The sequence below is a fragment of the Schistocerca nitens genome, chromosome 9 (genome assembly GCF_023898315.1).
Source record: "Schistocerca nitens isolate TAMUIC-IGC-003100 chromosome 9, iqSchNite1.1, whole genome shotgun sequence".
Lineage (NCBI taxonomy): Eukaryota > Metazoa > Arthropoda > Insecta > Orthoptera > Acrididae > Schistocerca > Schistocerca nitens.
This window is the reverse complement of record NC_064622.1, coordinates 165,690,924-165,712,997: the sequence shown is the minus strand read 5'-3', so window position 1 is coordinate 165,712,997 and position 22,074 is coordinate 165,690,924. Positions and strand designations below refer to the sequence as shown.

The following is a 22,074-nucleotide window of genomic DNA, read 5'->3' as shown; positions in this document are numbered from 1 at the left end:
TTGTTGTTATGAAGCATTACAAAGTCTTCCTAAAGACTTTGACAAACTTTGCTGTTGGCAGACGCTTATATGAGCACTGTGTTTTGTTGTTGTATGTGGCGCATTTCCTTATTTTCGTTTTTTGTCATTCATGTTTTGTTGCTGCAGTATTATTCTGCAGTAGCGGGGTACAGTAATATCCTTTATTAGAGTATCTGTTCTTACCAATCAAAAGTACAAAAATTTAACTGAAAACTAAAACAAAACAAAAAAATTCTCGTAATTCTAAACAATTCCCGGGATTTTCCCGGATCTCCCGGGTCTTATACACCCTGTATCAGATAGATTATGTAATTGTAAGACAGACATTCAGGAGACAGGTTTTAAATTTTAAGACATTTCCAGGGGCAGATGTGGACTCTGACCACAATCTATTCATTATGAACTGTAGATTAAAACTGAAGAAACTGCAAAAAGGTGGTAAATTGAGGAGATTGGACCTGGATAAACTGAAAGAACCAGAGGTTGTAGAGAGCTTCAGGGAGAGCATTAGGGAACGATTGACAAGAATGGGGGAAAGAAATACAGTAGAAGAAGAAGGGGTAGCTCTAAGGGATGAAGTAGCGAAGGCAGCAGAGGATCAAGTAGGTAAAAAGACGAGGGCTAGTAGAAATCCTTGGGTAACAGAAGAAATACTGAATTTAATTGATGAAAGGAGAAAATATAAAAATGCAGTAAATGAAGCAGGCAAAAAGGAATACAAACGTCTCAAAAATGAGATCGACAGGAAGTGCAAAATGGCTAAGCAGGCACGGCTAGAGGACAAATGTAAGGATGTAGAGGTGCGTATCACTAGGGGGTAAGATAGATACTGCCTACAGGAAAATTAAAGAGACCTTTGGAGAGAAGAGAACCACTTGTATGAATAAGGGAAAGCAGAAAGGTGGAAAGAGTATATAGAGGGTCTATACAAGAGCGATGTTCTTGAGGACAATATGTTGGAAATGGAAGGGGATGTAGAAGAAGATGAAATGGGAGATATGATACTGCGTGAAGAGTTTGACAGAGCACTAAAAGACCCAAGTTGACACAAGGCCCCGGGAGTAGACAACATTCCACTATAACTACTGACAGCCTTGGGAGAGCCAGTCCTGACAAAACTCTACCATCTGGTGAGCAAGATGTATGAGACAGGCGAAATACCCTCAGACTTCAAGAAGAATATAATAATTCCAATCCCAAAGACAGCAGGTGTTGACAGATGTGAAAATTACGGAAGTATCAGTTTAATAGGCCACAGCTGCAAAATACTAACACGAATTTTTCACAGACGATTGGAAAAACTAGTAGAAGCCGACTTCGGGGAAGATCAGTTTGGATTCCGTAGAAATGTTGGAGCACATGAGGGAATACTGACCCTACGGCTTATCTTAGAAGAAGGCAAACCCACATTTCTAGCATTTGTAGACTTAGAGAAATGCTTTGACAATGTTGACTGGAATACTCTCTTTCAAATTCTAAAGGTGGCAGGGATAAAATACAGGGAGCGAAAGGCTATTTACAATTTGTACAGAAAGCAGAAGGCAGTTGAGGGGCATGAAAGGGAAGCAGTGGTGGGGAAGTATTCAATCTGTATATTGAGCAAGCAGTAAAGGAAACAAAAGAAAAATCTGGAGTAGGTATTAAAATCCATGGAGAAGAAATAAAAACTGAGTTTCACCGACTTTGAGGTTCGCCGACGACATTGTAACTCTGTCAGAAACGGCAAAGGACCTGGAAGATCAGCTGAACGGAATGGACAGTGTCTTTGAGAGGAGGATACAAGAAGAACATCAACAGAAGCAAAATGAGGATAATGGAATGTAGTCTAATTAAATCGGGTGATGCTGTGCAAATTAGGAAATGGGAGGCTTAAAGTAGTAAATGAGTTTTGCTATTTGGGGAGCAAAATAACTGATGTTTGTCGAAGTAGAGAGGATATAAAATGAAGACTGGCAATGGCAAGAAAAGCGTTTCTGAAGAAGAGAAATTTGTTAACATTGAGTATAGATTTAAGTGTCAGGAAGTATAGGTTTAAGTGTCAGGAAGTATAGGTTTAAGTGTCAGGAAGTATAGGTTTAAGTGTCAGGAAGTATAGGTTTAAGTGTCAGGAAGTATAGATTTAAGTGTCAGGAAGTATAGATTTAAGTGTCAGGAAGTATAGATTTAAGTGTCAGGAAGTATAGATTTAAGTGTCAGGAAGTATAGATTTAAGTGTCAGGAAGTATAGATTTAAGTGTCAGGAAGTATAGATTTAAGTGTCAGGAAGTATAGATTTAAGAGTCAGGAAGTATAGATTTAAGAGTCAGGAAGTATAGATTTAAGTGTCAGGAAGTATAGATTTAAGTGTCAGGAAGTATAGATTTAAGTGTCAGGAAGTATAGATTTAAGTGTCAGGAAGTATAGATTTAAGTGTCAGGAAGTATAGATTTAAGTGTCAGGAAGTATAGATTTAAGTGTCAGGAAGTATAGATTTAAGTGTCAGGAAGTATAGATTTAAGTGTCAGGAAGTATAGATTTAAGTGTCAGGAAGTATAGATTTAAGTGTCAGGAAGTATAGATTTAAGTGTCAGGAAGTATAGATTTAAGTGTCAGGAAGTATAGATTTAAGTGTCAGGAAGTATAGATTTAAGTGTCAGGAAGTTGTTTCTGAAAGTATCTGTATGGAGTGTAGCCATGTATGGAAGTGATACATGGACGATAAATAGTTTTGACAAGAAGAGAATAGAAGCTTTCGAAATGTGGTGCTACAGAAGAATGCTGAAGATTAGATGGGTAGATCACATAGCTAATGAGGAGGTATTGAATAGAATTGGGGAGAAGGGAAATATGTGGCACAACTTGACTAGAAGAAGGGACCGATTGGTAGGACATATGAGGCATCAAGGGATCACCAATTTAGTATTGGAGGGCAGCGTGGAGGGTAAAAATCGTAGAGGGAGACCAAGAGATGAATACACTAAGCAGATTCAAAAGGATGTAGGTTGCAGTAGTTAGTGGTAGATGAAGAAGCTTGCACAGGATAGAGTAGCATGGAGAGCTGCATCAAACCAGTCTCAGGACTGAAGACCACAACAATAACAGAAAAATTTGTTGTGGACTAAAGTTAGTTACTGAATGCACTGAATCAACCTCTTACTTCATGGCCTAACTCATCTCGTAGCAATCAAAGAGGTAATATTATTCTCAAATTTGTATCAATTAACTACAAGGAACACTGACAATTTACGGCTGATTTTTTCAGCAGCACTGTCATCCAATGTTACCCACGAAATTTGTATATGTATTAAGAAAATCTGTATCTGCGCAATAAAATCCATAAACTAATTGGGGCGTGTTTATACCTGACTCAATATGTTTGTAGAAGTTATAAAATACAACTGTGCATACCCACTTCAATATCATTTTATTGTAACAAACTGACACCATGACAAACTTGGCAAGACAGCTGCATTTCCTTCAGTGTCATTTCCACCCTGGTGCCTATAAATGCATGTTTTAACACATTGCAAAATACTATAAAAGGAAAAATAAAAACATCATCAGAGGAGATATTTTAGATCTTTAACAAGAAGCACATAAATTAGGAAATAAATGGTGTATAAAACTACACAATTTATAAACAATATATTTTAAACTTTTTAGTCTAATCGCACCAATTTTAATACTTAGGCAGTTTCTATTCTTTTTTAGTGTTAACAGTGTAACACTTCTACACCGGCAACATACACAGCCTCACGTACACCATTCCACACAGCAGCAACAATATGAGTATCACATCACTTTTACAAATCTACATCATGGTTTGTTCCCAAGGTAGTAATTTACTTCTTGTTTACAAAATCTTCTCCCTTCTGTATGTTCTTCTTTAGTTCTGGTATTGCTGCCTTCAGCAGCTCACTCTCAAAGTCAGACAGCTTTCCGAGACCGAGGTTCTTCTGTATACCACCAGGCTACAAAAATAATTTTTTTACTATATAAAAAAATCAGAATAGGAAACCACAACTGATTTGTTAAATTAGTACCCATTAATTGATGTACCCTGTGTATTCTATTCATTTTGTTAGACTGATGGACTTTTACTCACCCCAAGAAGTAAAGGTGTTGCAAAGTATTTTGCCTCTGTAACATTTGATCGGACATAGGCACATTCAACAATATTTTGTTCTCCCTTGAGGGCTCTGATCACTGCAAATGCAAAGCGAGCACCTGCATATGCCATTGAAAGTGTTGCTGAACCAGCACCAGCTTTTGCTTTCACCACTTCTGTGCCAGCCTCCTGAAGGATAATGTAATAATGTTCATGAAAAACACAGGGTGACAATAGTTGGCAGGCCAACACGATTCATGAATGCCCAACAACAAATTGCTTAGATTTGGCAGAGAATTTAAATTTTAATTAATATTAGACAATTCCTTCACAAATTATAATTAATCTCGTTTCTCAACTTTTAGTGAAGTTTTAATCATCTCAAGGCATGCTCTTCTGCAATCACTGTAAAATTTTTAATGAATTATGAACTACCAAATTTTCAATCAAAATTAGCTGTTTTTCTTTATTAAAATGTGTGTCCCTTCACAGCTTCATATTTTAATTACCTGTATTCTTTCAGTAAGAGCTTTGAGTTGATCCTTTGGGAAGTCCACACTGGGAGTTGCCTGAGAGATAAGAGGAATGATAGTGACTCCAGAGTGACCTCCCACCACTGGGATATTCACCTTTGTTGGGTCCAGACCCTGTTGTAAAAGTTTCAGTGTTACACTTTCGAATCATAGCTACACTAAACATTTGTCATGACAAAAAAATGTTGGCAGGAACATTTGAGATTCTATGCTTTAAATATATCATCTTGCATTTCTGTTTTTAACATACTACGAATTTGTACAGAACTGGAGAAACATGCCAGCTGTTAATCATATGCTCTATTTACACAAAGACTTAGATGAAAGACTACAAAACACTAAAAATCATCAAAATGAAATTAAAATAAATCAAAAAAGGGACTACAGGTGATTACATCTGCAGTAACAGCAAACATTAAAAGACTGCTAGCTTCTTCAACACATTGCTTTCTCTATCATAATAACACAGAGTCTGGAGGAAATATCAAGTACAGTGAAGTAATCTTTTACTCCAGGAAACGCGCAGTATAATTCTTTTCGTGAAGCTTTAACTTTCAACCAACAACTCCTACATTAGACATTTTCTTAATTTTTGTGACTGCTGCCATATTATAAACAAAAAAAACTTACTTCTTTATTTGACTGTTGTCACAAAAACAATTATATACAATATTTAACTGTTGCTGCACCTTAGATGCATTAGAAATCAGATTACAGTATCAACAGGAAATAAGTTATGATGTATTGTTTTAAATCCTCTGAAGACCCAAAAAGGAACATGCTTTAAAAGAAGTTGATGTCTGGGTCCACAAGCACTGTAAGTTTCTAAAATGAAGCCATTTTCCTGTTCTTTTATTTTGAAATAAGCATTTCCATTTCATTATTCAGCAATTACCTTATTTCAGCACCTTTGGCCTTCTCAAGGTACCATTTATCTGACTATAAGACTACCATGAATATCATACCACACCTTTTTTTAAGTGGCTTCTTGATAAATTTTTGTTTTTAATATATTCAGACTAATCTAAATTAGATTCTGTCTTACTGATGTTAAGTGCTAGGTTAAAAAGGTTAATATTCTACCTATTCTCAAACTTATGCCATTTATTGTTTTATATCTGTCTTATCAAAATATAGACAAACAATAAGAAATGGTCTTCATTAATTTCTACCTTCACTTCCTTTTTTGCTTACTATCCAAGACATATCTGTAGTATCACTTTTAATAATAATAAAAATAATATAAATCTTCATTTGTAAGCATACTCTTTATTGTTTTTTCCTGACATTCCTCCCATAGAATTTTAGCTTCTGAGCTATCTTAAACACTGGGCACACAGTACTTTTTAAATCATTTCATAACGGATTCGCTTAAAATTCTGCCCCAGGCATTAACGATCCACCAGCCCAGCATAGATGCAGAGTGTGTCTGTAACTTCTTCCTCCTTGAATGAAGTGCATAGTCTCCAAGAAGAAACCACTGTAAACCTCTTACAAGTGAACCTTAAAATATCTCGTCACAACAACCATCACTTTAAAGTTGTGACATCATGCCACCAGGAACTATTATCATGTCTGGGGTATACTTTCTCATCCAACCCTCAATTTCCTGGATGAGGTATTCCCTAAAAGAATTCAGCACTGTTGTTTGAAGACCTTAGTATTGCGTTCCAAACAGCCTTCTGGTGTCAGGTCATTTGACAGCTATCACTTTTTTTAGTATCTAAAGATAAGTACTGCAGATCTTTTTCCTGAGAAGGATGACATACGAAGGGAGGTTTCCATCCATATGGTAATGGACCCAGTACTAGCATTATTATTGTCTTCTCATTGTCAGAAATTCTTCTCTGAATATTTAATGTCCTTCACATCAATAATAACCCTGGTAGGCCAAAATAAACAGCCATGATCAGCATTGCTCATTCTTCTTCTTCTTCTTCTTCTTCTCCTTCTTCTTCTTCAGTCCTGAGACTGGTTCGATGCAGTTCTCCATGCTACTCTATCCTGTGCAAGCAGCTTCATCTCCCAGCACCTACTGCAACATACATCCTTCTGAATCTGGTTAGTGTACTCTGTCTCCCACTACAATTTTTACCTTCCACACTGCCCTTCCACACTGGTGATCCCTTGATGCCTCAGAACATGTCCTGCCAACTGATCCCTTCTTCTAGTCAAGTTGTGCCACAAATTTCTCTTCTCCCCAATTCTATTCAATACCTCCCCAGTTATGTGGTCTAAACTATTTATCATCCATGTTTCACTTCCCTACATGGTTACACTCCACACAAATACTTTCAGTAGCGACATTCTGACATTTAAATCTATACTTGATGTTAACAAATTTTTCTTCAGAAACACTTTCCTTGCCATTGCCAGTCAACATTTTATATCCTCTCTACTTCAACCATCAGTTATTTTGCTCCCAAATAGCAAAACACATTCACTACTTTAAGTGTCATTTCCTAATCTAATGCCCTCAGCATCACACGATTTAATTCGACTACATTCCATTATCCTCATTTTGCTTTTGTTGATGTTCATCTTATATCCTCCTTTCAAGACACTGTCCATTCTGTTCAAATTATCTTCCAAGTCCTTTGCTGTCTGACAGAATTACAATGTCATCAGCAAACCTCAGTTTTTATTTCATCTCCATGGATTTTAATTCCTACTCTGAATTTTTCTTTTGTTTCCTTCACTGCTTGCTCAATATACAGACTGAATAACATTGGGGATAGGCTACAACCCTGTCTCACTCCCTTACCAACCACTCCTTCCCTTTCATGCCCCTCTACTCTTATAAATGCCATCTGGTTTCTGTAAAAATTGTAAATAGCCTTTTGCTCCCTGTATTTGACCCCTGTCACCTTCAGAATTTGAAAGAGAGTATTCCAGTCAACATTGTCAAAAGCTTTCTCTAAGTCTACAACTGCTAGAAACATAGGTTTGCCTTTCCTTAATCTTTCTCCTAAGGTAAGTCTTAAGGTCAGTATTGCCTCACGTGTTCCAATATTTCTATGGAATCCAAACTGATCTTCCCCTGCATCTTACCCCTAGTGATATATGCCTTTACATCCTTACATTTGTCCTCTATCCATCCCTGCTTAGCCATTTTGCATTTCCTGTCGATCTCATTTTTGAGACATTTGTATTCCTTTTTGCCTGCTTCATCAACTGCATTTTTATATTTTCTCCTTTATCAATTAAATTCAATATTTCATGTTACCCAAGGATTTCTACTAGCCCTCATCTTTTTACCTACTCGATCCTCTGCTGCCTTTACTATTTAATCTCAAAGCTACCCATTCTTGTCAATTATTCCCTAATGCTCTCCCTGAAACACTCTCCAACCTCTGGTTCTGTCAGTTTATTCAAGTCCCATCTCCTCAATTTACCATCTTTTTGCAGTTTCTTCAGTTTTACTCTACAGTTCATAACCAATAGATTGTGGTCAGAGTCCACATCTGCCCCTGGAAATGTCTTATAAAACCTGATTCCTGAATCTCTGTCTTACCATTATATAATCTGATACGTTCTAGTATCTCCAGGCTTCTTCCATGTATACAACCTTCTTTCATGATTCGTGAACCATGATTATTATGATTAAGTTATGCTCTGTGCAAAATTCTACCAGACGGCTTCCTCTTTCATTTCTTACCCCCCAATCCATATTCACCTAATACGTTTCCTTCTCCCTTTTCCTACTATCGAATTCCAGTCAGCCATGACTATTAAATTTTCCTCTCCCTTGACTATCTCAATTTCTTTCGTCTCATCATACATTTCATCAATTCTTCATCATCTGCAGAGCTAATTGGCATATAAACTTATCCCCTGGAAAATAGTAGTGTCATTTTCTTATATTTTTTATATGACAGTGACAAGCAAGCATAGCAATGAAAATAATTTTTGAAAATATAACTGGATGGATAAATTTAGAGAGCCAGTGGCTTAAGGGCATTGATGAGGTATGAAAGAAAAGGACTGGCAAGGTTTAACAAATGCAGAGTTACAGAAAACTCTACCAGAACCCCGAGTTAGGGGAGACCTACCAGAAAGGTTGAGAAGGACTGACTGACTGTTGGGGACTGTGCCAGCCAAGTCTTGAAGATATGAGAGCTTAAATGTGGAAGACAGGATAATAAGCAAGACAGACTACTAACAAAACATTGCACATGAGTTAAAGAGTGGAAAGCTAAGTGCATTAATAACATGGTACATGTGGGGAGCTGGGGAAAAAAAATGAGTGGGGTACACTATCAAAAGCTTTTTGGTAATCAATGTAAGCATAGTGTAGCGACCTTTTTTTAGTTTTAGCTTGATATGTCACCTCTGCATCTACACTCCTGGAAATGGAAAAAAGAACACATTGACACCGGTGTGTCAGACCCACCATACTTGCTCCGGACACTGCGAGAGGGCTGTACAAGCAATGATCACACGCACGGCACAGCGGACACACCAGGAACCGCGGTGTTGGCCGTCGAATGGCGCTAGCTGCGCAGCATTTGTGCACCGCCGCCGTCAGTGTCAGCCAGTTTGCCGTGGCATACGGAGCTCCATCGCAGTCTTTAACACTGGTAGCATGCCGCGACAGCATGGACGTGAACCGTATGTGCAGTTGACGGACTTTGAGCGAGGGCGTATAGTGGGCATGCGGGAGGCCGGGTGGACGTACCGCCGAATTGCTCAACACGTGGGGCGTGAGGTCTCCACAGTACATCGATGTTGTCGCCAGTGGTCGGCGGAAGGTGCACGTGCCCGTCGACCTGGGACCGGACCGCAGCGACGCACGGATGCACGCCAAGACCGTAGGATCCTACGCAGTGCCGTAGGGGACCGCACCGCCACTTCCCAGCAAATTAGGGACACTGTTGCTCCTGGGGTATCGGCGAGGACCATTCGCAACCGTCTCCATGAAGCTGGGCTACGGTCCCGCACACCGTTAGGCCGTCTTCCGCTCACGCCCCAACATCGTGCAGCCCGCCTCCAGTGGTGTCGCGACAGGCGTGAATGGAGGGACGAATGGAGACGTGTCGTCTTCAGCGATGAGAGTCGCTTCTGCCTTGGTGCCAATGATGGTCGTATGCGTGTTTGGCGCCGTGCAGGTGAGCGCCACAATCAGGACTGCATACGACCGAGGCACACAGGGCCAACACCCGGCATCATGGTGTGGGGAGCGATCTCCTACACTGGCCGTACACCACTGGTGATCGTCGAGGGGACACTGAATAGTGCACGGTACATCCAAACCGTCATCGAACCCATCGTTCTACCATTCCTAGACCGGCAAGGGAACTTGCTGTTCCAACAGGACAATGCACGTCCGCATGTATCCCGTGCCACCCAACGTGCTCTAGAAGGTGTAAGTCAACTACCCTGGCCAGCAAGATCTCCGGATCTGTCCCCCATTGAGCATGTTTGGGACTGGATGAAGCGTCGTCTCACGCGGTCTGCACGTCCAGCACGAACGTTCCACAGGACTACATCCAGCATCTCTACGATCGTCTCCATGGGAGAATAGCAGCCTGCATTGCTGCGAAAGGTGGATATACACTGTACTAGTGCCGACATTGTGCATGCTCTGTTGCCTGTGTCTATGTGCCTGTGGTTCTGTCAGTGTGATCATGTGATGTATCTGACCCCAGGAATGTGTCAATAAAGTTTCCCCTTCCTGGGACAATGAATTCACGGTGTTCTTATTTCAATTTCCAGGAGTGTATTATTAGTTGCTCTTTACATCCTCTTACTCCTTTGCAGCAGCCTTTTTGTTCTTCATTTATAATTTTGCTCTGTGTTTTGTGTGTCATTAATTTCTGTGTAATGACTGAAGTTAATATTTTGCATATTGTTGGTAGGCATGTTATGGAGCGACATTTTGCTGGGTTTGCTGAGTCTGCTTAATCTTTAGGTTTCAGATAAGTTATTCCTTGTGTAAGTGTATCAGAGACTGTGTATGGGTCTGCAATATAACTGTTAAATAATTTAGTTGGACGTGAATGTGTTTAGGTGAACTACTTTAGCCAGAAATTTGCTATTTTATCTTTTCCAGGGCTTTCGAATTGTGCGTAGAATTAATTGCTCGGGTGACTTCATGTTGCAAAATTATCACTTCAGGCATTTGTGGTATCATCTTTTATGTGTGTTTCTGCTTGTATCCACCGTGCATGTCTTATGTTGTACCGGGTTTGACCATATGTTGCTCCAGAAGTGTTGCGTGTCTATTATGTTTGGTGGATTGACTAATTTAATGTATGTGTTATCTATTGTCTGGTAAAATTTCTTTTGGTTTGTATTGAATGTTTGGTTTTGTTTCCTTCTGTTTTCACTTTTTTTGTATCTTCTAAGTCATTTGGCCAATGCTTGTAATTTCTGCTTCTTTTCATCTAATTGCTCTATCGCTTCTTGTTGTGAGATTTTACCAAACCTTTTTCGTTTTTTGTGCGATATTTCATTCCTTATAAATTGTGTTAGCTGTCCTATGTCTCTTCTCAGTTTTTCTATTCTGATCTGTAGCCTGTGTTGCCATGCTGGTTTTGTGGGTTTCTTCTGTGTGTTGGTTGGTTCTAATCTCTGCCTAGTGTGTATATTTAGTGTAGTGAGTGCTCCTATATAAACCAGTAGTTGTAACTCTTCCATAGTTGTATTTTCATTTATTTTGCTGTGTACAATTGTGTTGATAATTGTTGTTGTTTCAACTTGTGGGTTATTTGGTGGTCTGTGCAAGAATGGTCTAATATCTGTATTTGTGTCTTTGTATTCTATATATGTCAGCTGAAATTTTTCTTCTATATCTAACATGTGTGTTCCTTCGAGTTCTATTTGTGCTTGTTCTGGTGGCTGTCGCAAGATTTTGTTTTCCTCTGATTGTTTAATTGATGCGTGTTGTTCTTTGTTTGTTTGCTCTGGGATGTTTGAGTCCATTACTGCATTTCCTTCTTCTTCTTCTTCTTCTTCTGATTGCACATTTTGTTCCAGTATTTGTTGTTTGATGTTTTCTAATTCTGACTGGGGTATCCTGTTATTTTTTATTATTACACGGATCTGATCAGCTAGTTGTCGTTCTGTTAAAAATTTTAATTCTGGGTTTCTGATAATAAATGTTGTGTATACTTGTGATCTGTATCGAGTTGTGTTGGTTCCTAGGTTTGTTGCTTGGTAATAACAAAACATGAGGTGTCGATTAACTTCATCTGACCATCTCATCCTCTGTGTTTTCCTTCTAGGGTGGTTGCAGGAAGCATATCCTGCAAAACACCTCTATCTGGATTTAAATCATTTTCCAGTTGGCTAGCAGTGTCATTACCACTGTGGGCGGGCATAGGGTTCAAACGTCATCCCCGACCATGACGGCACATGTCCGAGGCTTCTTTAGTTCTGTCCTGAACCAACTAATCACACTAAAAGGGGGGTCAACCCAATTAGTCGTTTGTTCTTTTCGTCGCCTTATTATTATTATTATTATTATTCATGATAACATGCTGTATCATACTGGTCAGACAGAGCCCCCACTATTGCAACCCTCAGAAAGTAAATGACTGGCTCATTCAGAACAAAATCACTTTTTAAACAAGTTTAACAAGAAATCAGATTACACAAATTGTGTTTCACAGTACGCTGGAGCCTATTTTTAAAGCAGATGAAGCCTATTTTTAAGGCAGACGCAAACTGCGTAAGACTGTTTGCTACTCAGAGGTTCCCATTATACCACTGATCTGAACTGTTTTGAACTAACCTGGAATAAAAAAAAGAAAAATTCAGACAAACATTTCTTCGAATAATTTAACTACGCTGAAATAACCAAAGTTTTTATCTAAAATTGCTTAACATGATTAGAAGCTTGCATGAATCTTAGCAGAGATGGGTTAACAGAACAAGCAATAGAGAATGTAATAATGTTGAACTGTACATTTAAGATTAATATACAGCACATGACAACAGTTCAAATGGCTCTGAGCACTGTGGGACTTAACTGCTGAGGTTGTCAGTCCCCTAGAACTTAGAACTACTTAAACCTAACTAACCTAAGGACATCATACACATCCATGCCAGAGGCAGGATTCAAACCTGCGACTGTAGCGGTTCCAGACTGAAGCGCCTAGAACCGCTCGGCCACACTGGCCGGCCTGACAACAATGATACGGAAACTGACTGAGAATGGAATTTGAATGGATTCCAATTAAAAACACAACAAAGGACTTGGCACCTATAGCTTGTATGATGGACCATCCACTTCACTAATAACCAAGGTTAGCGCAGTTTTTAATCACTAAAATGTAGTCTTACCACCCTTCCTTCTCTCCACAACAGTGACCGCCTGGTGACTCCTGATAAGCTTACCAAAATGTCTTCACCCCATGTGAAAAAATACTGCAGTCAACTTATTGCACATTCAGAAGTGTTTATATCATTTTACACAGTACCATAACTTTGATTTACATAACTGCAGTTTAGTTTAGCTCTACTGCAAGTGTAACAAAAAAAATCTATTTCTCTATAACATTTTGGACATACAAACATTTGTTGTCTACACAACCAGTTATTCCTAGCTACCATGGAATGTTGTACAATAAGAGTATTTTGAATCTTGAATCTGACAGCAAACCTTTGCTTCTGCAATAAAGGTGTTTGCTCGTACAACATCTAAAGTTGAAACTCCAAACACCCTGTTGGGATCGTAGACTCCCGCTTTTTGTAGAACTTCTGAAGCAATAGGTACAGTGCTGTTTACCTGCAATAGGAAAGTAATTTTAATAATGTGTTTGGCCATTAAACATGCATACACAATAGACAGGAAGTGTATTATGATTATCCTTCATGAAACTTGCCACTGTCAAAGAATGCACAACACTGTTAAAGAAAACCAACAATTAAACATGTTTTGTGTTAACACTAGCTGGATTTTTTCTTTGTTTAGATTTGTGCTTCAAGTTTGCAATTGCTACTAAAAAGGAACAGCTTCTACACAACAAATTTTATACAAATATGAAGAGAAGAAAAATGTACCTGTTCAATAATCAATCTGATGTGTCAATCAAGGAAACAGAAAATTTTCAACTTCTCTGGGTCTAAAACTGAAATTTTAACAGTGCTTTCCTGTAATTCATGGATACACATATTACATGTACGTATCTCGAACATAGATACTGGAATAATTTCTAACAATGGGTTTCAAAGCAACCTAAAACTCATTTTACACTCTCTTGCCTCTCACCTTTGGCCACATTTTTTTTCTGTATAACCTAACTACTTTACAATTCTGTAAGTTGTTGTTGTTGTTATTATTATTGTTATTATTTCTGGACCTTCACAAGAAATCTTTTCACAAATAAAAACTGACCTCTATGCAGGAAGTAAATTCACCTCTTGATCGACAGCCACAACAAAACTGATCTTGTGGTATCAGTGAGAAGATTAACAACTCACACATTTTAGTGTATTTTTAAACACTATTTAATCCTAAATTGTACCACAGCTGAATGAATAAAATATGGAATTACTAAAGACAGTCTGACCAGTAGTATTAGATTATTAAACAATTATTATGGCCTTAAATGGTGCTACTTACAGATAGTCTGATTCCATGATTGCTGAGATAGCAACAAGAAAATGAAGCTGATATTTAAGGCATGAGTTTGGATTATTTTATGAATAGCAGGAGAGTCAAGAGAGCAGCAGCTATGCAAACACACTGATTTAATTCCATCAACACTGAACTCCAATTACCACAAGGTCAAGTTATGTTTTGCTTTTAGAGCTGCAGAATCACAAGAACTTTAACGACATGTGTGGAAAAAATCCACTGTGTTACCTTCTAAACTTCCAAGTGTCCATATGAAATAGGCAGGGGAGAGTTCTAGAATATTGTGTCCATGTGTGTTGAAGACACAGCTACATGTTGGGCACAAATTTATTCACAGGGAAGTAATTTAAAATTGGATAAACATTAACAGGCTTTTACTCTTTTGTAAAATTGGATCTGTCAGTTACTTTTACTCAATACTACAGATTATTATGAATGACCAAAGTGGTTTTGTTGTGTTTGGCCCAATACTGCAAAACTTTTGCCCAGCCAAAAAATTAAGTTTTGTTTCATTTACTGGTTTTTGCTCCCTTCCACTACAGTATAGCAGCACTAGTTTACACAGACCTTGATAAGGAATATTAAAACTGTGCACCACACTGGGACTCCAAGCCAGAATCTTGCACTCGATAGCCAGGCTCTTACCAATACCTATCCAAGCACAACACTTGCCCTTTTAGCCTTAGTTCTGTCAACATTTCTTCTTCTTCTTCTTCTTCTTCTTCTTCTTCTTCTTCTTCTTCTTCTTCACAAACTTCACAGAGACTTCTCCACAATCTGCAGGAGTTGCACTTGGAAGAGAGGATATCAGAAGGAAATGGCACCAGTGGGCAACACTTTAAACTGCCTGACAGATTAAAACTGTGCTGACCAAGTCCAGCTATAGTGAAACAGACTAATTCCAGCAACAGCCCTCACAATGTGGCAAAGTCCATCCTTTCTCACAGAAGTTCTAGTCCAGCACACAAGGCAGCTTCTGTGAAGTTTGAAATGTAGGAGACTGCTTCTGATAGAACTGATGCTATGAGCAGAGATCATGAGTCATGGATGGTCAGAAGGTAAGAACACTGTCATTCAAATGCAAGGTCCAAAATGGACAAGGCACTGTTTTATTGTACCTTGCAGTTTCAAAAAAGCAAGAACTTCTCTGCAGATTAAAAGATGAAGAAGTTTACATCGTGTCTGGACAACATGAATCAGTTATAACAAGACATCACTTGAGAAACACTCTTTCATGAACATCCATTGAGAGCTAACTTCATATGTCAAGAGTACATACACATTACAGCCATAGGATGTAATGTGAGGAAATTAATACCCCAGCAAATTGACTTTTGCATCAGTGACTGAAGATACATCTCAGCATAAGCATCTAATTTACACAGCACACAGAAGTCACAGAAGAGAGCTAACTGCAAATTGAATGCTGAACAACATTTAATTTGAATCTAAGAAATAAATTCTGGAGAAGCAACATTTCAGAAACAAATACAGTGATCAAACAAAGCAAATACCTGTTACAAAAAATCCTGGCATTTTAATGCAGCAAACATGGAACTCACCAAAAGTTGAAATGTTCTGGTAATCTCGCCATTTACAACTTATGCCCTCTCCTCTACATGGAACAGACTGTGTAAGCAAACAAAAATTAATCCAGCAGCCACAGACTGGTAAAATTGACATCAATCAAAAGTACAGATTGTCAACAACCTATTTCCATCCCTATGTTAATGAATTCGTAACTGGGAAACCAACGAAACAGTTATAGTGGGAACAATGATCTGAAATTAATGTCAAAGCAGATGAAATACTGATTAAGCCTCAAATTTTTCTGTGCAGTATGTGAAAGTTTGTTTTGTACTGAAGCTTTGAGAGCATCCAGACTGAAGGTCAAAGGCAAAAAATTACATGCTTAAAAAGAATGTTGGGCATTTCTCTAGCTGACAGAAGTTCCACAATATTAATGTCTAAAATACTGTTATGGGACATTTGTGAAAATGTCTTAACCATGGTACCACTCTGTACCTCTGCAACTGAAGGCGAGATCAGTATCATAATATAATGAAAATACAAGGGTAATCCCAAAAGTAAGGTCTCCTATTTTTTTTTAATAAGTACATAGACCTGTTTATTTCTACAATCTATATCAGTTTACAGCTTGAGCATTTAGCTATTTTTCGACTTGATCACGATTTCTGTCGGTGCATTTTTGTATACCCGTGTCATACCAGCTTGCTGCCATGCTGTTCAGAAAGTTATGACCCTCTTCTTTCACCTTGTCAGACCTGCATCGCTTTCTGGCCAAATGTTCTTTTAACCTAGGGAACAGGTGATAGTCACTGGGCACCAAGTCAGGACTGTAGGGTGGGTGGCTGATTATGTTCCACTGAAACTGTTGCAGGAGAGCAACAGTTTGCCGAGTGATGTGGGGGTGAGCGTTGTAATGGAGAATGTGTACACCCTTGCTCAACATTACTGTTTTCCGGTTCTGAATTGCCCGTTTGAGTTTTTTCAGAGTCTCACAGTACCTGTCAGCATTAATTGTGGTCCCAGCAATTCAGCTCCGATGACGAGGTGAAAGAAGAGATTCATGACTTTCTGAACTGCATGGTGGCGAGCTGGTATGACATGAGCATAAATGAACTACCACAGCATCTACAAAAATGCATCGACAGAAATGGTGTGTCGAAAAATAGCTAAATGTTCAAGCTGTAAACTGATGCAAGTCATTGTAGAAATAAACATGTCTATGTACTTATAAAAAATAGGAGACCTTACTTTTGGGATTACCCTCATATATTATTGACAACTCAATTCTATGATTCACACTTCAATCTCATTACTTACTTGCAATAGATACCAAAGTAGTGTGTTTTGTGTTACCTCTAACGCAACCTAAATTTGAACTGGAGGCATATTTCTTGTCAGATTATGCTAATAAGATCATGTCTGCACAGAACTTATTGTGGCTTGTTGATGTGGTCTCCTGCCTAAAGAACCGTTTGACGCAGCTCTTCATCTTACTGTATCTTGTGCAAGTCTATTTCTTAATAACTACTGCAACCTACAACCTCCTGAATCTATTTACTGAGTTATCTCTTGGTCTCCCTCTGCTATTTTTACCGCCCCCCTCCCCCCACACTTCTGTACACTACTAAATTGGTGATCCCTGATGTCCAAATTATGTACTACCAACCAATGCCCTCTAATCAGGTTGCACAACAAATTTCTTTTCTCTCCAATTCCATTCAGCATCTCCTCACAAATTATATAACCTAACCATCTAATCTTCAGCAATCTTCTGTAGCACCACATTTTAAAAGCCTCTATTCTCATCTCATCTTAACTGTTTACCAGTCATGCTTCACTTCTATACATGGCTACACTCTATATACATATGTCTAAAAACACTTCCTAACACTTAAATCTGTATTCGACAATACACAGATATGCTGTTCTTGCCATTGACAGTATGTTTTATACTAACTCTACACTGGCCATAATCAGTTATTTTGCTGATCAAATAACAAAACTCTTTTACTTCTTCAAGTGTCTCGTTTCCTAATCTAACTCCCTCAACAACATTCCGTTATCCTTGTTTTGCTTTTGTTGATGTTCATCCTATATCTTCCTTTCAACACTATCCATTCCAACTGCTCTTCCTAGTTCTTTGCTGTCTGATACAATTACAATGTCACTGGCAAACCCCCAAGATTTTTATACCTTCTAACTAAACTGTAATACCTACTCCAAAGTTTTCTTTGGATTCCTTTACAGCTTGCTCAATGTACAGACCGAACATCATGGATAGGCTGCAACTGTCTCACTCCCTTTTCAACCACAGCTTCCCATTCGTGCTCCCTTACAACCAAGATATTTGAATGAATAAAAATGATTGTACATTTTCATGATCTTGACAAAAACTAAATGAATCACAGTGAAATCAGACTCACTATAGGACTCTATATGACGAGGCTAATAAGTAATACACCTCTCAGTAAAATCATTGGTCCTTTTGACATGGTCTGTATTAAACAGATTTACCACAAATTATGTTCCCTTCCTGTTTAACTTTGATGTTTCTGTAATGCTTTATATACATGTGTTATATCTGTTAATATATAAATTACAGAGAAAGATGGCACAGTAAAGGCACTGCATTCTCATTTGGGACAACAGAATCTCACATCCCAAGCCAGCTAACCAGTTCTACGTTTTCCGCAGTTTCCCCGAAATAAATTGAGGAGAATGGCGAGGTTCCTTAGTGCATGGACTATTTCTTTGCCCATCCTTCCCCCTAGCCAAGCTTGTGCTCCATTTCCAATAACCTCGTCAGCAATAGGACATTAAATTCTAATCTTCTTCCCTTCCATGTATATAATTCCATGAAATATAAAGGTACTAGGAGAATGAAATGGGTTGTGAGTGTTGCACGAGTTCGGTTTAAATCATAGCCTGGGACACAATTTTAGTGCATATGACTTAATTTACTATAATTTTAGTTTTTGCTTGAATTACAAATAGTTACGGATTAGTATAAATATCTGTTTTAACTTCCGATAAATATCTGATCAACATTTTCATTCCACACCTTGATAAGACTTAAGAAAAATAAGGAGGCAATACTTTATAATAAAAGCAGTATGAGCCAGGGCACCATCATAGCCTGGGACACAATTTTAGTGCATATGACTTAATTTACTATAATTTTAGTTTTTGCTTGAATTACAAATAGTTACGGATTAGTATAAATATCTGTTTTAACTTCCGATAAATATCTGATCAACATTTTCATTCCACACCTTGATAAGACTTAAGAAAAATAAGGAGGCAATACTTTATAATAAAAGCAGTATGAGCCAGGGCACCAGTTAATGTAGTGGATCCACATTGCATTTTTCACAGTAATAATACTCACGATGTGTTCATGATCCAATATTTGTTTTCTGAATTCATAATTTAGTTTTTGCGATGAAAACTGCATTAAATATGGTAGAAAGTTGAAAATTATGCTGCTAAACTGCAGTTTAATCTGTTGCTAGTACCTCCCTCTATCATTCACAGTTGCTGAAGCACAGAATTAGGTAAAGAGGAGGAGACCACAAAGGCAATGTATCTTCAGCAAAGAAATAAATCATTTGATATTTTAGTCATTTATCAGCCTGTTAATTGTCTCGCTATTCTCCCCATAGAAAGGAATTTATTTACAAATCAATGGAGATGATTTTGTGTGTGCGTGGTGCACATATTTGTCACACTGATCTACTGGGAAGCAGTAAAAATACAAGCGATTTTCAAATTGCAACCAATAGCTCATATTTCTACTATATTTTGCAAGGACAGTTGACTTGGCAGTGATTAGCAGCACAGCTTCAAGGAAGTTAGTGAAGTCAATTTGATGTCTTGAGAAGCTTGGCTACATTCACCAAACAGTTCAAATAGTTACTCAGCACGACACAGTGATCAGATAACTGACATCTCAAGACTTGCATTTTAAGTTTGGCCTGATATGTCCAAGAGAATCATGTTTCTTGTTATGTCATAACTTGTGAACTTTTAACATAACTAAGAATACTTAATCAATATTTGAACTAGATCCATACATAAATTCAGTTTGATCACATGATCATGAAGTAAAGCAGTAAATCTTTTCACCTAAAAGGCACACCGTAAAAGGCAGAAGGCAAGACCTTCCAGAAACTAAATCAACTCCACTTTGGGAGAATGCTACTTACATGATGTCAGTTACTTACAGGGTTTGAAATGATGCCAATAATAGCTTTTGGACACACTTCAGCACATGCCTGGGCAAGGTCTCTCACAATTGATGCATTTGTGTTGAAGAGGTCATCTCTTGTCATTCCAGGTTTCCTTGGTACACCAGCTGGGATGATCACCACCTCGCAACCTTTCAGAGCATCCTGAAATCATACCGGCTATCAGCAGGCATCTTAAGCAATTTCAACAGTACTGTTAAGAACACTGATCAGTTTAAATTTATATACCATCTATCACATTGTTATTGCCTGTGTCCTATCTTACAGTTTAAATTCTTTGTAGAAAAAATTCTGGACAGACACTTCTGAGCCTACACACACTGTGCTGACCTCTTCATGCAACAGTTTTGTGCACTTGATAGTGACTGCACTGCCAAACACATACTGTGAGGGCCATTCTGAATTTGGACGAAGTGGGATATTATCAAGTCCTGAATTGCAGAGTTCGTATATTACTTTTAAAATCTCATAGGAGGAATTTAATTCCGGTATTGAACAATATATATTACGGTGTTCAGACAAAGATAACAACATCCAACTTCGGCAAATGCTTTTTTCCATTGTTAAATGCGTTGCTGGGACGATTCAACTATACAGAAATTAACGACACATATAACATACGTTTGTATTTCCTAAATTATGGCTGTTTCGGTCTACGTTCGTGGCAGACACGCGCACAAAAGGTTAAATTGCCAGATGGCAAATAAGAGTTTTCAAAGCGCTGCACACAAGCATTACCTTCAGCTGATTGGAACCATCATAGCCCTTTACTTTAGCTGGCGTTTCAATGTGACTTAGGTCGGCTGCAACTCCTGGAGTGTTTACAATATCGTAGAGAGATAATTCTGATACGAGTGGAGACTGTTTCATTAATAATGACAGAGGCTGTCCAATTCCTCCACTTGCTCCTAGGACAGCCACTTTAGTATGTCTCTGAAAAGAAAGAAATGTTAATTTGCTTTTTTAACATATTCCAGAATTAAATTCAGTATCTTTGTACACAAGCCATATTCTTAACCGGTAGGAAATACCCACACGTCGTAGAAATACGCCATTTCGAAACCATGCATTCATTTCTCACCTGCGACGATGTGGATATACTTCTAACACCATTTTGCAAAACTGACACGGTCTGAGGTCTCACTACGCGAGAAAACATTCTCTTTCTTACTTCTACGTAATTCTACACTCGCCCAACTAGTACAGCCGACGACCTTGCAAGGAGAAGGGAGTGAAGCCTACACGCAAGCGTCGATCAGAATATCGTTCGACATTCGATTGTTGTCGACAACGAAGTAGACAATATAGGAAATAGCGATGGGCGAACTCGGCTTACCTAGTTGAACGTTTGCATAAACCGAGTTGGTACGAAAAAACTGAGATGACTTTCAACGTCGTTCATTCTTTCGCGACTGTGCAGATTACGAGTCAGATCCGTTAACCAGCCTGCGCTCTGGAGTTTCCAAAACAGTGGTTATATATACAGGGTAGTCCATTGAACGTGACCGGGCCGAATATCTCACGAAATAAGCGTAAACGAAAAAACTACAAAGAACGAAACTTCTCTAGCTTGAAGGGGAAACCAGATGGCGATATGGTTGGCCCGCTAGATGGCGCTGCCATAGGTCAAACGGATATTAACCGCGTTTTTTTTTTAAAATAGGAACCCCCATTTTTATTACATATTCGTGTAGTACGTAAGAAAATATGATGTTTTAGTTGGACCACTCTTTTCGCTTTGTGATAGATGGCGCTATAATAGTCACAAACATATGGATGACAATTTTGGACTGAGGTGGAAGTTCGGGTTGGTTACACCAAACAACACCATTTTAACAGTAGTTCATTTATTCACCTCTTTACACTAGCAAGGCTTATAAAGAACTGACATGGCGGAGATGCACAATTAGCACAGTTCACAGATGATACTCAGATCGATGCTGGTGTCGATCTCATCGGCACCACATAGCCCCCCCCCCCCCCCAGCAGTACTGAGTACTCTTGAGAGGCCAGGAGGGGGGGTGTGACAATGGCGTCGGCAGGGCGGCAGGGGTCGTCCGTGGGAGCCGGACC

General features: G+C 38.6%; 1 protein-coding gene across 1 annotated transcript; it reads right to left on the bottom strand.

Moving 5' to 3' along the window:
• Positions 1–3,407: 3,407 nt before the first annotated feature.
• Positions 3,408–21,241, bottom strand: LOC126204452 (malate dehydrogenase, mitochondrial). Its single transcript, XM_049938838.1, has 7 exons — positions 21,083–21,241; positions 20,740–20,934; positions 19,978–20,145; positions 13,247–13,372; positions 4,618–4,755; positions 4,106–4,297; positions 3,408–3,971 (listed from the first exon to the last, which is right to left on the bottom strand). The coding sequence occupies exons 1-7, from the start codon at positions 21,158–21,160 to the stop codon at positions 3,843–3,845; spliced, it is 1,026 nt and encodes a 341-aa protein (XP_049794795.1). The 5' UTR covers positions 21,161–21,241; the 3' UTR covers positions 3,408–3,842.
• Positions 21,242–22,074: the final 833 nt, after the last annotated feature.

Excerpts from the sequence above, each read along its gene's own strand:
- LOC126204452 (XM_049938838.1), bottom strand. The coding sequence starts at position 21,160 with ATGTTTTCTCGCGTAGTGAGACCTCAGACCGTGTCAGTTTTGCAAAAT. Across the intron at positions 20,935-21,082 it reads GTATATCCACATCGTCGCAG|AGACATACTAAAGTGGCTGT; the intron begins GTGAGAAATGAA and ends CTTTCTTTTCAG. Across the intron at positions 4,756-13,246 it reads CCTTTATTGCAGAAGCAAAG|GGTCTGGACCCAACAAAGGT; the intron begins GTTTGCTGTCAG and ends CTTTTACAACAG.